The sequence below is a fragment of the Globicephala melas genome, chromosome 10, assembly GCF_963455315.2.
Source record: "Globicephala melas chromosome 10, mGloMel1.2, whole genome shotgun sequence".
Lineage (NCBI taxonomy): Eukaryota > Metazoa > Chordata > Mammalia > Artiodactyla > Delphinidae > Globicephala > Globicephala melas.
In genome coordinates, this window is record NC_083323.1 from 100,273,321 (window position 1) to 100,289,949 (window position 16,629).

The 16,629-nt window shown below is 46.3% G+C and overlaps 2 protein-coding genes across 39 annotated transcripts in view; one reads left to right on the forward strand and one right to left on the reverse strand.

The window, feature by feature from the left end:
- Window positions 1–14,843, forward strand: part of WNK1 (WNK lysine deficient protein kinase 1) — a 136,259-nt gene extending 121,416 nt beyond the window's left edge. For 11 of the 25 annotated variants that reach the window (XM_060306534.1, XM_060306543.1, XM_060306535.1 and 8 more), the window contains 9 exons: window positions 759–832; window positions 2,037–2,668; window positions 3,249–3,448; window positions 4,842–5,036; window positions 5,909–6,001; window positions 8,471–8,512; window positions 10,385–10,411; window positions 11,326–11,513; window positions 11,935–14,843. In XM_060306534.1, coding sequence (XP_060162517.1) covers window positions 759–832; window positions 2,037–2,668; window positions 3,249–3,448; window positions 4,842–5,036; window positions 5,909–6,001; window positions 8,471–8,512; window positions 10,385–10,411; window positions 11,326–11,513; window positions 11,935–12,252 — 1,769 coding nt within the window. In that variant the 3' untranslated portion in view covers window positions 12,253–14,843. The remainder of the gene's footprint in view (window positions 1–758; window positions 833–2,036; window positions 2,669–3,248; window positions 3,449–4,841; window positions 5,037–5,908; window positions 6,002–8,470; window positions 8,513–10,384; window positions 10,412–11,325; window positions 11,514–11,934) is intronic. The other 14 variants (XM_030834760.2, XM_030834761.2, XM_030834769.2 and 11 more) reach the window with 6 other exon arrangements.
- Window positions 13,657–16,629, reverse strand: part of RAD52 (RAD52 homolog, DNA repair protein) — a 60,146-nt gene continuing 57,173 nt past the window's right edge. For 7 of the 14 annotated variants that reach the window (XM_060306563.1, XM_060306560.1, XM_060306562.1 and 4 more), the window contains one exon: window positions 13,657–16,278. In XM_060306563.1, coding sequence (XP_060162546.1) covers window positions 16,217–16,278 — 62 coding nt within the window. In that variant the 3' untranslated portion in view covers window positions 13,657–16,216. The remainder of the gene's footprint in view (window positions 16,279–16,629) is intronic. The other 7 variants (XM_060306555.2, XM_060306559.2, XM_060306556.2 and 4 more) reach the window with 2 other exon arrangements.

Sequence of the window (16,629 nt, forward strand, 5' to 3'; positions counted from 1 at the left end):
TGTCTTGCTCCAGGATTTTGCTTAAGTGTTGCCTAAACCAGTTTGTCATAGCTGGTTTTCATTTAAAAATGGGTCTTTAGTATCCTAGGTAAAAATCTTACTGTTTGCTTCATTTATTTCTGCCTTTGAATCATAGGATGAAATTGTAGTGTCATTTCCTGTTAGCCTTAGTTTATTTTGTTGTTTTTTGTCTTTTTTTTTTGTGGTACGCGGGCCTCTCACTGTTGTGGCCTCTCCCGTTGCAGAGCACAGGCTCTGGATGTGCAGGCTCAGCGGCCATGGCTCACGGGCCCAGCCGCTCCGCGGCATGTGGGATCTTCCCGGACCAGGGCACGCACCCGTGTCCCCCACATTGGCAGGCGGACTCTCAACCACTGCGCCACCAGGGAAGCCCAGCCTTAGTTTTTATAGTATCTCTTCATGTTTGAGTTAAGCCGTGAAGCCGCCTTGCTGCTGTGTGACTTTTATTCCTCCAAACAGTGCCATTCCTCTGTGCGAGTGTACAAGGGAAGGTAGAGGGTTTCACAGCGATACAGTCTTTCACACTCAAGGTGTCTAGTAGGAAAGCAAACAGTAACTGTTTCCCCTTGTTGGACAGGGTCAGGGAAAGGGGGGTAAGGAAATCTCCCTTACCTGTAACAACTTTCTTCTTCTGATATGTAGTCTCATTTTGCTGTGTTTCTGGCTGAAGCAAAAAGAAGCCAACTAAAAAAAGATGCTGATTTAAGTTCTTTTCCTCCTCCGTGTACTTGTTTCAGTGTCTCAAGTCACAGAAGGTCCTATCCTAGCACCCACTTCAGGGACTGGTGTTCTTAAGATGGGGCGATTTCAGGTAAGACAGTCACTGCTGGGGGATTGTGTATATAATAAAAAAGGGATTCCCAGTTTGGGGGGAGTGTGTATATAATAAAATTATTATCTACCTTTTAGGACCGAATTGCCATCAATGATATATTTCTTTTATATAAAGCAGTTTTTAGCTCTTTATCATTTTCCCCTCTTAAAAATAATACATGCTAATTAAAGAAAATAAAGGATATTTAGAACAGTAGAGAAAACAGTAGATAGTCACACTGTCTGCCCATCCTTCCACCCCACCCCCCTGGGATTACTTTTAGGGGTGTGTTTCTTTCTATTCCTTTTGCTCTGTACATGTGTATATCTAAAATTGGCCCTGCTTCTCCTCTGAATGATATTGATACTTTGTAGCTTTTTCCCATCTAGTAGTAGGTATATCTAACCATTTTCCTGTTGTCAGTCATTAGGTGGTTTCTGATTTTTCCAACACAGTAAGTAAAGTAACAGTGAACGTCTTTGTATATAAAAACATTTTCCATGTTTAGGATAATTTTCTTAGGATTAATTTCCAAAGTGAAAATACTGAGTCATCATCAAATAATACCATCTAATTGTATTTTCCCAGTTGGGAAACAAGTGAACGTTTTCTGGCTTAGTACATAGGGCTCTACAAGCTTTGAAAATCGTTTTTTTTCTTTTTCTGTTTTCACACCTGCTTTCTTATTATTCTCATGATAGCAATTGAAGTTGGGGATATTAGGTCATGTTCTTCTCATCTGTAAACTGAGTTTCTCAGAGTTTGTCGCCGCCCTGAGTTTGTATTTATAATACATTGTCGAACTAGGACAACGATCTATATCCTCCTTTTAGCACCAGCCAGTTGTGCTGATTCTTGAAGCTTAGCTGGCATTTAACATTTATTGGATTTAATCTTTGTAGTTTTTCTTGTTCACAAGCAACCTTCAGTATTCCATGACCTGTTGTTATTTATATTTTCATTAAGATGTAATCTGAGTCCTGTGCACAACATGAGATATGAAAGTAAATAATTTACTTACTTAGCTTAGCCAGCCACTCAGAATCTACATCTCATCTGTACATCTCAGTATAGATATGTCATGCTCTACAGCGAATGGTATTCAGTTTATTTTCACAGTCAGAGATGGAGGGGCTATGCAAACAATCAGCCTACTCAGACTGGGAAATAAAGTGATTCACTTTTGGTCTCTTTCCATCAGGTTTCAGTTGCAATGGAGGATCCCCAGAAAGAGGGTAAAAATAAGTCAGAAGATGTAAAGTCTGTTCATTTTGAATCCAGTACTTCAGAGTCCTCAGTGCTGTCAAGCAGTAGTCCAGAGAGTACCCTGGTGAGGCCAGAGCCCAATGGGATAGCTGTCCGTGGCGTCTCTTCAGATATGCCAGATAGTAGCGCCCGTAAAACTCCTGAAACTGGGCAGCCAACCAAGGTTGGACGTTTTCAGGTGACAACTACAGCAAGCAAAGTCGGTCGTTTCTCTGTTTCAAGAACCGAAGACGAGATTACTGAGGCAAAGAAGGAGGGACCAGTGGTATCTCCTCCTTTTCTGGATTTGGGACATGACGTTCTTCCTGCTGTGATACCAAAGAAAGAGAAGCCCGAACTGTCAGAGGCTTCACATCTGAACGGGCCGTCCTCTGACCTGGAGGCTGCCTTCCTCGCTCGGGATGTGGACGATGGCTCAGGGAGTCCGCACTCCCCGCAGCTGAGCTCAAAGAGCCTCCCTGTCCAGGGCCTGAGTCATTCCTTCAACTCCTCTTACATGAGCAGCGACAATGAATCAGATATTGAAGATGAGGACTTGAAGTTAGAGCTGCGGCGGCTACGAGAAAAGTACGTGCGTTTCTCCTGTGAAAGGGTACCAGCAGAGCCGTATGAAGAGCTGGCTCCCAGAGCTAGAGGGTGGGGTGTACAAGAGCTGGCTGTCTGAAGGTAGTTCTTACAGAACTGCTTCAGCACCTTGGCATTACTCGTAGCATGTTATTGTTGTCAGTGGCTCTTTTGCGTTGTGAACTTCATCTTAGCTATTATTGGTCTACCAGATGAATCTGGTAATGACACTGGGATATGGATTACGATAGCAGGTTTTCTTGGTCACGTTTGATGAACTGGGTCCGGTTCGCAAGTTCAGTGTTCCTGTGTAGAGCTTCCAAGTCAGGAAATCTCTTTCTCCTAACACATCACCAACCATTTGTGGTTGGCTAGGAGCTTGCTGGAATTTGGCTTGGGTAACGGAGGCCAGCAAGAGGAGCTGACACACTTGAATCACAAGGTGACAGCAGTTAGATTCAGTACATTTGGGGGAAGGATCCACTGGTGAGTAAATACGTGAATGGAGGTTACATAATGTTGTTAATTCTTGTTTGAACAAAGGTGGTTATATTTTTGAATTATGCTTGGTTATCTTTCATAGACATCTTAAAGAGATTCAAGACCTGCAGAGTCGCCAGAAGCATGAAATTGAATCTTTGTATACCAAACTGGGCAAGGTTCCTCCTGCTGTCATCATTCCCCCAGCTGCCCCCCTTGCAGGGAGAAGAAGGCGACCCACCAAAAGCAAAGGCAACAAGTCTAGTCGCAGCAGTTCCTTGGGGAATAAAAGCCCTGGACCAGGTCAGCCATGGGTGTCCCATCTTATGTTTTTGTCTCCAAATGTGTATATAACCTACGGAACATTTGTTAAATTTCGAAGGCGTTTGACTTCCCTAATACGCTTGCTTCCTTGCCTTGTCTACTCCCCGTATTTATAGAACGTCTTTTGAGTTTATGGAAGACAGGTCAGTGCTATGACCTATTCCTTTGTAATCCATTTTGCCTCCGTTTATAGTTGTTGATGAGGATAAAACACTTAGCTTTGCCTGCTAACTCGTGGAGCTCACATTTCACCAAGCTCGTAGGCAGTTGAGAGAAAATTCATTGTTCTTGTTAGTAAAGTCCAGGTAGATTCTTCCTTTTTAATGAATGAATTGGTCATAATTACAACAGGGATGAATGTAAATTTCATGTAAGTATTTGGGTATGTCATATGATAATTTCCTTGGCTAAAGTTTTTGTTTTATTTATCTGTATTGGAATAAAGAACTTGCTAGTGTTTATAATCAAAAAAATAGTTAAATCATAATCTCTGGAAATGAATTGTAGTTTGCCTATTTTTTATTATGATAGCGAGTTTTTACCATTTGGTGAAATTATGGTAATGTTAACAGATAACTAGTTGAAAAGTAAAAGCAGCTAAAAAAAGTTTATACCTCATACTTGCTCTTCAGTTCTAATATAAATATGTTGGAAAGCAGTTGTAAACTTAACAGCTTTCCATTCTCTGGAAGCTTTCAGAAACCCCAAGCTTTTCTCTAGCACATGAGAACCAGTTTGTTAGGAGACATGTGATGATAAGCTATAGCAGCTAATGCAGGTTCTGATCCCAATTTTGACCTTCTTTTTGCGTGGACTTCTAGCCACTAGCTACTAAGGAATAGAGAAGTTAGTCCATTTCAGGCCACCTGGCTAATGACTGAAAGCCACCTTTTAAGAATAATTTTAAATATGCATTACTCTCCAATCCCTACATCATTTTCGACATCTCTTTTGTACTTGATCTGACACATGTACAGGAAAGACTAAGCAGAGACTGTCTCTGGAACCAATTTGTATCATGATCCAACTCAGTGTTTATAAGAGGGTAAAAAAGGCAATGCTGAGATTGCAAAGTGGAATTCTCTCATGTCCACTGCACATGCTAGTCTTCTTACTCAGCTTAGACTTGGAATCATCCAAGTTGTCTATGGCTCAGCATCTTCAGGGATGGGGTCCTGTAGCCCTGTTGCCTGTTGAGTCTCCTGCTACATCTCACTTCCCCTCCTGTCAGTGAGACCCTTGCTTTTTGATCTCCTATAGTTTTTGGCCCATTATTAATCCGTCAGTGGGACACACTGGAGGAAAGACAGTGCCTGTCAGGTGCGGTTGGAAGGCTGTGCACGTTCCCTCATGCCGCTGTGTCTTTTGGCAGGTAACCTGTCTGGCCAGAGTGCAGCTTCAGTCTTGCACCCGCAGCAGACCCTCCCCGCTCCTGGCAACATCCCAGAGACGGGGCAGAATCAGCTGTTACAGCCCCTTAAGCCATCTCCCTCCAGTGACAACCTGTATTCAGCCTTCACCAGTGATGGTGCCATTTCAGTACCAAGCCTTTCTGCTCCAGGTCAAGGTAAGAAATCAGAGCAGCCAGCATCTTCCAAGAACATTAAAATGGACATATTGCCATATGTGGGACAAAAGCCTGGTGAGGAACCTGTTCAGGTGGGTTGGAGGAGCAGCTGACCAGGAACCAGCCGCACGGTACCCACATGGTTCTTTGGGCTGTAAGGGGAGTGGGTGGGATCACTGCTCCCATCGGGTGGAAATAGGTTTTTTCAAGGGACTACAGTAAAAAGTGACACCTGTGCCCTGTGAAGCCTCAGTGAGATGAGTGACTCCTTCGGGATCTGGGGCTTATGCTTTAGGACTAGACTGGGATTTCCTGGACCACATTCTAAGGAGTTTCAGCCATTTCTGAAAGTTAATGCATTTGATTAGCCAGCGTAGACTTCTAAAATTTCTAAGTATGAGAGACACATACTAAAATGAATTGAAGTCCATTCAAGTTTTTACCCATAATCTACTTCCCAAATAGAGGTTAATAAACAAATGTTTAATAAAATGATCACTCAGAACATTCCTGTAGAGGAAAGACCTTCTGGTAACATTAGATCTAGAAGCTGAAAGGAGTTGGGCATGTGGGTGGAGAAGAGTGAAATCAGGAATCTAGATAGTGAAGTAGGTGCTTTCGCCACAGCGCCACAGAAGTTAGGCATTAGGCCGCCTCCCAGCAGGATGAGTGTCCTTGGGGGAGGCGCTCGGTCTAGGCAGGTGGCGGGACTGCGGCCTGACCCTCCTGCCCCACGTCCAGGCCTGTCCTGGAAGCTCGTTCCTCTGTGTGCTGTCCTAGCGCATCTCACTCTCCAGCCTCGGGTTCTAACGTCTCGTAGCTGTGTTCTGTCTCTTCTCTCCCCATTCTTCCCTGTTCTTCCCCTCTCACAGGCTGTGCGAAGTTTAACTGTGCGTCTGAGCAGGTGACGTTCAAACCTGGTGGCAGGAGGACCCGATTTCTGAGTACGCCCTGCTTGGCTCTTTGTGTGTAACACCTTTACTCCTTCCTTGTCCTTGTGTTTCTGCCGCTTGGATCTGTTGTTTCACGCAGTCCATGTGCATTTGTCTTGGCTGAACTACTATTACCCTCAGAAGTTTGGGTCTCTGTTAATTATGATAAAAGATGTAGAAATAACAATAGGTTTCTGTAAACATCAAAATAAGTTTCTGGAAGAATTGCCTCTTCCTAGGCCCATGACAGAGGGCACGGGGTCGCTCAGCATAGCGAAATCTGGGCTCACAGTCCTGCTCAGCACTGCCCCCTGCTGTGGCATTAGAAGCCACAGAAAGCATCTTGGCCACTGGTACCGGGGAAAAGTTACACCCTATTTTTCTCTTCTTCTGCAGAGTAGGTTGGAATCTTTTTTTTTTTTTCCCCTCAATTAAGCATAACCATCTATCAGTTGAGAAGATGCTAGAATCTCTTTATTGGATGTTTTCACCACCACTACCCTGTAACTCCATGAAATCAGAATTTCAGAAAGGGTGTCAGTGTAGTTCTTCTTATAAGGCTTACTAAAGACTGAAGGGCCAGCACCTGCAAGCAAAAATGGGCTTTTTAACAAGAATGCTGGGATTTCTCAGCTTTCTTCCCCTGAACAGGGCACAATAGCAAGTCACCCAACCTCTCCAGCCCATCTCCCCATGTGTGGAATGCAGGTGGTCCTACACAAATCAGATAAGATCACAGGCACAAGACATTATTTCTCTCTGATTAAACCACACCTACCTGGCACGTAGCAGGTAGTCGGTAAACGTATGTTGAAATAAAAATTTTTTAAACAAAAATAAGGCTCAAGTAGAAAACCTTTGTTAGAGTTCAGGTAAAGATCTTCTCTGTTAAGGCCTCAAACTTCTGATGTGGTTACTGAAGTGCTTTTTAAATGCATGTGCTCGGACCATCGTCGTTTCTGAGTATGGTTCAGAGGTCCTTGGGCACTGGTCTAGGGCTGTTTAACAAAGAGGGAGGTGGAAGGCTTACCCAATTTAGTAGGGTTTTTTTTTGCGGTACGCGGGCCTCTCACTGTTGTGGCCTCTCCCGTTGCGGAGCATAGGCTCCGGATGCGCAGGCTCAGCGGCCATGGCTCATGGGCCCAGCCGCTCCGCGGCATGTGGGATCTTCCCGGACCGGGGCACAAACCCGTGTCCCCTGCAAAGGCAGGCGGACTCTCAACCACTGCGCCACCAGGGAAGCCCCAATTTGGTAGGTTTTTGAGCACTGAGATCAGTAGCTTTTCTGGCAAGGCTAAGCTGGACCAAGAATATTAGCTCCTTGACACTTAAGTAAGCATTTTATTTATATGTCCAGCTAGAAAGAGGAAAAGACATTAACAGTAGGAGACAAGTGTTTTGAAATAAAGTGTGATGTGTCAGGCCTGTGTTATGTAGCCTGAAATGTCTAAGAGGGAAGAAGGAGAACCAAGGCTTTTTTGTGAAGGAAGTGTAGTGGTGACAGGTACCACTTCAGATTAAATAATTCAGTAAATTCTCATCACACTCTTAAAGGTAGGTGGTATTACACTGTTGTTCAGGTGAAAGTGATTAGAAGTATTAAATTTTATCACTTCCTTTTGGGTCTTAAAATTAGAGGCCCTACCTCTGTTGAAGGCATGTCAGTGTACATCACGTAAGCCTTGATGAACAAATCACAAGAGGCAGGTTTAAAGCAAATATGGAGGGCCCATGGTTAGGACTCGGTGATTTCACTGCCGTGGCCCCAGGTTCAATCCCTGGTCAGGGAACTAAGATCCCATCCTGGAAGCCGTGCAACGAGGCCAAAAAAAAAAAAGCAAATATGGAAAGAGAACCGGGGCTCATAGGCATGGGGTCTTAACTAGTCTCCGATGCTTTACTCTATGCTTTCAAAATAGATAATGGTTTGGAAGCACGGCTTGGCTTAATGCTTTATTTATGTTCAAAAGTTGCTTGTTTTCCACATATTTTTAAAGATTTTTCTAGGAGGGAAAGGGTTAGTATTGTATGTCTAGGATGTGGAAATAGAGTGTTAGCCAATTTAAATTAAAACTGTAACAATGGTACCATCTGTCAGCCTCCTGTGGTAGAATTGTTAATGCATTTAATTGAGTGCTTTGTTAACAACCCGGCAAGAGAAGCAGGAGCGGGGGACAGGGTCGGTGGAGAGACTGCTTGGGTGTTTGAAATTCAAGCAGTGAGACCCAGAGAGAGACTGGGGTTCATCCCGAACCTTGGTGCAGGGCATCGCTCTTCTAGGTACAAAGACTGGGTGTGGAAACTCACTTCTGCCAGCCGGGAACCAGCAGCCAGGAGGGTCCATCATACAGAGTGGCATCTGTGGCAGGGCTCCCGGGTCCCTCCAGTCCGTCTCCCCTCCTGCTTTCTCTTGCTGGGACTTTGTGTGCTGTTTGGAGATTCTAAATATTTTACACTGATGTTTCCTTATCTTTAACACATTGCTCTCTCTTTGTGCTTCAGGGAAGATGGTGAAAAAAGTCTGTCCTTGCAACCAGCTCTGTAGTAATTATCCTTTCTTTCTGTTACTTCCGGCCCTTGATTGCAAAGCCTGTTGCGCTTGAGGTCTTTGAATCCCGAAGCCTCATGACTCTCGGACTCCCAGCTCCCGTCCGGCTAGTCCTGCACCCTTTTCTGGTTTCGTCTTTAACATGCTCAGTTGCTGCCACTGGCTGTCCTTCCAGATTCAAGGTCGCCTCACAGTGCTTTCATTGATGGCCCCGTGCCCTGGCTCTGTGACAGCTGTGGGTGGAGGCGCCTGCAGATGTGCGTAGGGGCCTCAGGGAGGCCTGGCTCCTTGGGAGAGAGTCCTGTAGTCAAAAACGTGCACCCGGCGCTGTGCGCCCACGGGGGTTCGGCCGGGACCGTGGCCTGCAAGAGCCTGGGCCCTCACATCGCAGTGGGAGCGGCTGCTGGGCTGCTGAGGGCAGGGACACTCCGTGTAGACAGGAGGCTTCTCGTGAGAGCGAGGACAGTTCAGCAGCCCAGTAGCCACCGAGAGGCCCCTCCAGAAAACTCTGTGCTTGGGAGACTGGGCAGTAAGCTGTGGCTCGTAGGGTTGTTACTAGGATCCGGCGGTGGGGTGGGGGCATGTATTACGGCAGGAGAACGTCAGAAAGTGAACTTCTGGTGGTAGAGGATGCACGACTTTTAGAGCTTTCAGCAGAACTGAAGAAGGTTCAAAGGAGAGTCATATCCTCTCAGGAAGGCAAGCAGCATTCTCAGAAATACCTGCTTTACCAGTGCTCTTCAGCACTCTAGTGCTACAGTGGGCCAGACGCACTCCCCGTTCTCCTGGGCTTTATTAGCCAAGTCAGCTCTTCCTGGGAGTTAATTCCTGGTCAGAAAGGGGATGTGTGTGTTCGTCTGTGTCCTTTAATGGGAAAGCTATTTTCAGAAGCCAGAATGAGAAGGTGAACTGTGAGGCTGACTCTCCCCCGTGGTGTAAACCCCACATTCAGAATCCAGTGTCGTGTAACAAGATGAGGCCATAAAGGGGCCTCAGCATCAGCGGCGACTGGCATGAGACCAGAGGGTGTGGTTCTAGCACGAGCAGTTTGTGGCCGGCAGTGCTCAGCTCCGCAAGCTTCTCAATTTGGCTTTTGACAGCTCTGCTCACTTGTGATTATGTTTTGTTTTCATCGTCTCGCTCACCATCAAGCTCGCGAAGCAGCTGTCATTCAAGGAGGATGGCGGTCCTCATGCATGTGATGTGCTTGCTCTCGGGATCCGCCATTAGCACGACCGCCATCCTCGCTGCCTGCGCTTCCCGCCCCAGCGCTGTCTCACTGCTGCTGTTCGAGGAACGCTGTCTCCTGTGCTTTTCCACTTTGCACCTGGGCCTCCTGTTCCACAGGGAGCTTACTCTTCCCTTTACACGGTGTGTGTGATAGCAGCCCCCGTGGCTCTGGCGGGCACTGAGAGAGTGAGCTGACAACACGTGCAGTCGGCCCGGCTTGTCTTGCCTTGGTGATAAGAAGCACGTGCCCCTCGCACTCTGCAGCTTCACCTCAGAATAGCTGTTCCTCTAGGACACGTGTGCTCGGGTGTGCCGTTCCTGGGTGGCAGGGTGCGTACCGGCCTCGAGAGCAGCAGTGGATCACAGGGGGCTTCTACATGGCAGAGTTGCTTCCAGTGTGCTGCTGTGCTCTGGTGCTGCTTGGATCTTGAAAGCAGGAAGATGCATGCATTTAAATATCTAGCCCTGGCAGTAGTTGGGGATCTTAAGTCCTAATGGCTCACAGCCTACCCCAACAGCTTTCATTTATTCTGCAGCAAATGTGAGATCTGGTAAGAAAGTGGGGGGTGATGGGAAAACACAAGACGTGACTTTTCTTTCCCTCTTCCCTAAAACTCGCCTCTTCGAATAATCGCCAGTGTGCCCTCCAGCAGAGCCGAAATCAGGCAGGACACAGACTCCTTTCTTTCTCATCAAACCATAGAAATAGAGTTCCTTCATCACAGCCCCAAAGCGTCCTCCCCCTCCGCACCCCTGCCTCAGCCGGGCGCGCATGAGAGTGCTTGCTCTTCTGGGGAGTGGGGGCCGTAGAGGCCTTGAAGCAGCGGAACTGAGGTCATCTTTGGGAAGCCACGCCTTCCTGGAGCTGAAAGACTCAGGCACACCGTAGAGAGCCTTCCTCCTGAGCGCTCTTGGTTCTTTACGCAAAGGAAATGGGGAGACGTTGAAGCCTTAACTCTCGCAAGTTTGCGTTTGCAGTTCATGTTTATGGGTCCAGGTGAAAAAGGTTTCCGACCAGAGCACGCTTTCTCTTGTCGCCCCTTTCTGTGAAAGAATGGCTGAAGACCATGATGGTCCCACGTGGTTTGGGAGCCCATCTTTCCTGGGGCCTGTCTTTGCGTTCCTTTAACTCCTCCATGAACCCTGCCCAGTGCTCCAGGGATCCCCTTCTCTTGCCCTGTTCTGCAGCATTCTAGAGCAGCCAGCCTCACTGGCCACACCGCACAGCTCTCCTCTCCCCCAGGTGATGCTGGGCATAGAGGCCCAGCAGCGAGTGTCTGCGCTCCAGGATGCCATGAGAATGGGCAGGAGGAGGTCCCCGCCCTCTGTGCCTTTCCTCATCCGGAGTTGCTCAGCCTCGTCTGGAGCTCCTGAAGAGAACCTGTTTCCATTACCCTGTGATGCCAGAGCATTTGGCTACATAAGAACCTTGGAACCTTCCTTTTCTTGCATGGCTTCCCACTTCACCCTCCCCATTCCGTGGTTTGCCATTCATCATCCTCGGAAGTTTTTCCTCTCCCTGAAATTACAACCCAAGCCTCTTTTAATGGTTGTACTCTGTTTCTTCTTCTGACTTTAGGGACCAGCAGCACAAACACCGTTGGGGGAACAGTGAACAGTCAGGCCGCCCAGGCTCAGCCTCCTGCCATGACGTCCAGCAGGAAGGGCACGTTCACAGATGACCTGCACAAGTTGGTGGACAACTGGGCCCGAGACGCCATGAATCTCTCAGGCAGGAGAGGAAGCAAAGGACACATGAGTTACGAGGTCAGTCTGCCCCTTTTGCCATTTTCCGGATCCATCAGAGTATCAGTGAGCACGTGTCTCGCTCATATGAGGGACCTTCTTCAGTAGCTCATGAGTTTTAACACTTTTAAGAAAACAAGACAAAAATCACCCAGGTTCCCTTTTAGTTTTCCTGCCCTGAATCCCGAGCTCTGTATCGGTCAGCTCGGTTTTTTCTTCCCTTTTCCTTTCACACCCTGAACTACACACACACACCACCACCCACCTCCAGTCAGAACAAGTATTTGATAAATATAAAGAGCCAATAATTATGATGGAAGGTTGTCTGGGTGTTGCTTTCAGTGTCCCCTGCAAGATGAGAGCAGCCCGCTTCTGGAACTCTGTCTCAGTTCCACCCATTTCACACCCACACCAGCTTCACACGGCGTTGTTCTCTCCTCAGGGCCCTGGCATGGCGAGGAAGTTCTCTGCACCTGGTCAGCTGTGCGTCTCCATGACCTCAACCCTGGGTGGCTCCGCCCCCATCTCTGCAGCATCAGCTACCTCTCTAGGCCACTTCCCCAAGCCCATGTGCCCCCCGCAGCAGTACGGTTTCCCAACCCCCCCCTTTGGCACGCAGTGGAGCGGCACGGGCGGCCCAGCAACACAGCCACTTAGCCAGTTCCAACCTGTGGGAACTGCCTCCTTACAGAACTTCAACATCAGCAACTTGCAGAAGTCCATCAGCAACCCTCCAGGTTCCAACCTGAGGACCACTTAGACCTAGAGGCGTTGACGGAGTAGATTGGGGGCAGGAGGTGGAGTGGTGAGGGGCAGGTGGAAGGGGGATGGGAAAGGAGGCTACCTACTAACTACTAGCGCTGCATTTAACTGGTTATTTCTTGCCAGACAGGAATGTGTTTAATACCGCTTAGAGCCCTCAGAGTGGAGAATCTCCCTGTGCTTTCACCGTTTATTGGAGTGGGATGAGAAGGAAAGAAAGAGCAGGTTTCTTGTGTATGCTTTGTTATCTCTCCCCAGCAGTGAGCGCTCGGAAAGAGAATCGTGTTGATCAGAAAGCTTCTAGAGCGCTCAGTGGAAAAGCAAAGCCCACCTGTGTTCTCAAGTAGTGGGGCTCTTCATCCTGGCACCCACCGCAAGTCCCTCATCCCCTCAAGAACATAAACCGCAAGACAAAAACCAAACTATTGGGCTCTCTCCTACCCTGTCCCCACCCCAGCCAGTCTTTAGAACCCAGTGAAAACAGCAGGGGACGGAGGTTCCAACCCTCTCTTACGATAGGTCATTAGTGCTTTAAGCAGATGGTATTCGCAGCTTTGACTGCAGCATTAGCCATTAGGAAAACAAAAGTAAGTTCCCTGCGGACATGTAACTTCGCCATCAGTTTTGATGTGGAAACACTGTGATATATAAATGTTGTTGGACAACAGTAGTTTTAAAAGTAAGATATGAAAGGTTTAAAAAGTTGAAAAAAGCTAGTTCTGTCCTTTACCTATTGAGACTTTACTTTCTCCTTTGTATTTCCATTGTATTAGATAAATAAATGTGAATGTAAAATTGTATAAATTACTGTACTTGAATACTTCTGTTCTCCCAGTATTGCTTGCTGGATGTTTTAGTGCCTTGGACTTCTATTGCTTCTGCCGTTAACATCAACTTCTCATCAGACCCCAGTCAGCAAAAGGGCGTATGGAAGGAAACCTTGGGTCCATGTGACCCAGCAGTGGATTATGCAATAAGGAAATTGAAGGAGTATTTTTTTTCAAGTCATTCAACAATTTTGTCTAGAGCAGGTGTAAGATGAGCAGGTGAGAAGTTGACAGTAGTGGTTAAAAGCAGAAAACTCTGTTTCAGGACAGGTGAGGAGGGGTGTTGTCACAAAATCGGGCAATTTACAAGATTGAGCGTGGTATGCGATAAGTGATGAAAGAAAAAGAAAGACTACGGGATGGGAGAACAGACTTGTTTTGAAGATAGGTGATGCTTGGCCAGTGGCTGCCATAAGCCTTACTTACCTGAGCTGGGCTTGAGCAGAGGAGACCTGGAAGAAATGGCTGAATATAAAGGGAAGGGCACGGGGTGGGGTTGGGGGGGGTGGGCGCTAGTTTTTAAGCTAGGAAATGTGATAGTGAAATGTCACAGATGGAGAAAGTTGTTCTAAGAAAAATCATTTGGATTGCTTCCCTCTTGGTGCAAATGTCCCGTGTATTTCTCAGCTTGGGGTACGGTAGTTTGTGGAAAGTGGACCCACATCTGAATTAAGCATTGTAGGAAAGAATGCTTATTCCTACCCGCTTCCTATATAATGTCCAAATGGTTGCAGGATCATAATCTCTTGCACCACCTTATGTCTAGAATTAACAGCTGATATTCTCACGTTCTCTGTAAACAGATATTCCCCTGAAGTAATAACTGCAACCAACCAGTATTATTTAGTGCTGTGCCTAGTTGTAATGGGCACTTCTGTTACTTTCAGAACTTTCAGGAAATACTCTCCTCATTGCCTGAGTTTGGGATCTCTGTTCTCCCAGAAGGTGGGGAAAGAAGCCAGGACTCTTAATTTTGGGGTGCTTCTTGTCTTGACTCTTGAGCTGGGAAACTGACCTATTCCAACCTCTTACCCACCTCAGTGGCACATCCCAGGAATCCCCATGACAGGAAGAGCCTGGATGGCTGTCCTGTCCTCCGGTGGTCATTTTCTTTAAGTTAGCCAAGACCCCAAAGATGCAAATGAGAGCTGAAGGTTGTAGGAAGGTAGAAATGAAAAGGGCAGGCGTTCCAAGCTTTGCTTCGAAACTGTTTACTTACTTTTTCTCTGCTTATAATCCTCGGGAGATGACAAGAGTAAGGACGGAACAAGAAGCGCCAAGGAAGTGGGGAACGGACCCCGGGCAAGGAGGCAGGGCTTTGCAGCAGAGGAAGGAGGAGCCAGAGTGCAGCACGTGACTATTTTGTTTCTTGGGTTTAATCATTTTGAGATCTCTTCACTCACAGGTGGAAAGTAAGAACTGCTTTTATTTACTGTTTTTTTCCCCTCCTGTGGATGAAATAACTGAAGCCTAGAGGAATGAACCTAGTGCTACTGAACTGTTTAAATTATTTTTGTGTTAATAGTACACTTTGAGTATCTTTTTCCACATTAAAAAAATTCTTTCTGAATTATAAGTGTTTTCCTTACATTATTTAACAATGTACACTGTTTAAAAAAACAGACTAAATTCAAACCTTGGGGGTTCTCGGCAGCCCGTCAACCCGTGCGTTTGGGATAAACCCCGGGGGACACGCTTTCTGTTTCCGTTTGTTACCTTTGTAGATGAAACCATTCAAATAAACCAAACTTGCTTTTCTTGAGCTGTGGGGTTTCATTTTCAGCGCATGTCTTTTTCGTGATCTCATTAGCTCTGATTTGACTTGTGTGCAATTTATAACTGGATTCCTATCTCCAGGACCTTTTTTTTTTAACAGCAGTTCTGACCTGAACTAAGATGCTGCAGACAGGCAAGATATATTTTCTGAAGACCATGGTAAGGATATGAAAATCAGAAGATGAACCTACGCCCAAAGCTGTGCAGCTCAGGTGAGGTGGCGGGAGGTCAGGGAAAGCCCCGTGCTCCTCTTCCAGAGGCGCGGCGGTGGCCTAGGGGCACAGCTTCCCAGATGGGCCTGTGCTCCAACAAACTCAAGACTGGGTACAAGGCCCAACCCAAAATGCCCTTAAAAAGTAAAACTGCACACTCATTAGTTGGGGGAAAGGATTATGAAACATCTAAACACTAAAAGAATTTGTTAAGGTGGGTGATAATCGCACATCCGAAATAGCTAAACAGCTGCTTATGTCACGCAGATTTTTGTGGTTTTCCAGTACATATAAACGTTCTTTACACTATAGCCTGTTACGTCTGCAATAGCATTATATCTAAAACAATATATACCTTTTTTTTAAGAATATATTTTTAAAAAATATTTATTTACTTGGCTGCACCAGGTCTTAGTGGTGGCATGTGGGATCTAGTTCCCTGACCAGGGATCGAACCCGGGACCCCTGCCTTGGGAGTGTGGAGTCTTAGCCACTGGACCACCAGGGAAGTAAGTCCCTAAAACAATATATACTTTAAAATGCTGTTGGGAAAACGCTCAACACAGGATTGCCAAAAAACTTCAATTTGTTTGTTTAAAAAAAAAAATCTGCGAAGTGCAATAAAAAGAGGTATGCCTGTTATTTATTTTGTTACAAAGTAGGATTTTATTTTGCTTTCTTAAAATGCCTTTTCTTTGGTCTTAGATTATTTCCTTATTAGGAAAAAATGGAGGTAGTTTCATGATGCGCCTATAAGTGACTGACAGATGGTTGTAGATGAGTGGCAGCGAAAGGGGTCAGAGGTCACACAGTGACATACCGCAGGCCGCTGTCGAGGTTGGTGCGTGGGGAAAGTGGCCACTGAGATTCCTAGAATTTCTGCCTTTATTAACATGAAAGCTTAGGAATAAATAGTGAAGAGCCAAAGAAAAGGTGTGTGTTTAATCTCCGCAGGGCTTCCCAACCTGCCCAGCTTGATCTGCGTCAGGTTCCAATAGTGAAATCCTCTGGTGAAGTTGAGCATGAAGCAAGGTAAATCCCCGGAGGTAAAGCTCATTCCCTAGGAATGATGAGTCATTTCATGACCAACAAGCAGTTTTTGAAAGTCCCTTTGTGACAGAATCCAGTGAGGTGAACGGAGCCTTGGTCAAGATGAATCCAATTTCCTTTTCTTCGTGTCCTGGTTCTTCCTATATGAATCATAGTCTCCTATGGAAGAGAAAATTGTTCACATACAGCTGCCATGATGTAAAAATAAGGAATAAACTGACAGCTAAAAACTTTTGAATCGTATTAGTTACTGTCCTACTTTAAACTAAAGGCCAAGAATGAAAATTGTTATGAGGGGGACAGGTCGCTCTGTTAACACTAGACCAAGCTGCAGGAGAGATCATGACAGGCCTGCTTTTAAGAGGAATGCAGCCATGCTTCATTGTCCCACTTCTATCAATCAGCTAGAAAGAGCTGCACCTCAGGTCAGGACTCCAAGGAAGACTTGCGGCTCTTAATCCAGTTACACTCCATTTTCTTAGACTGCTACTGGTCTGGCATGAGTCCCCT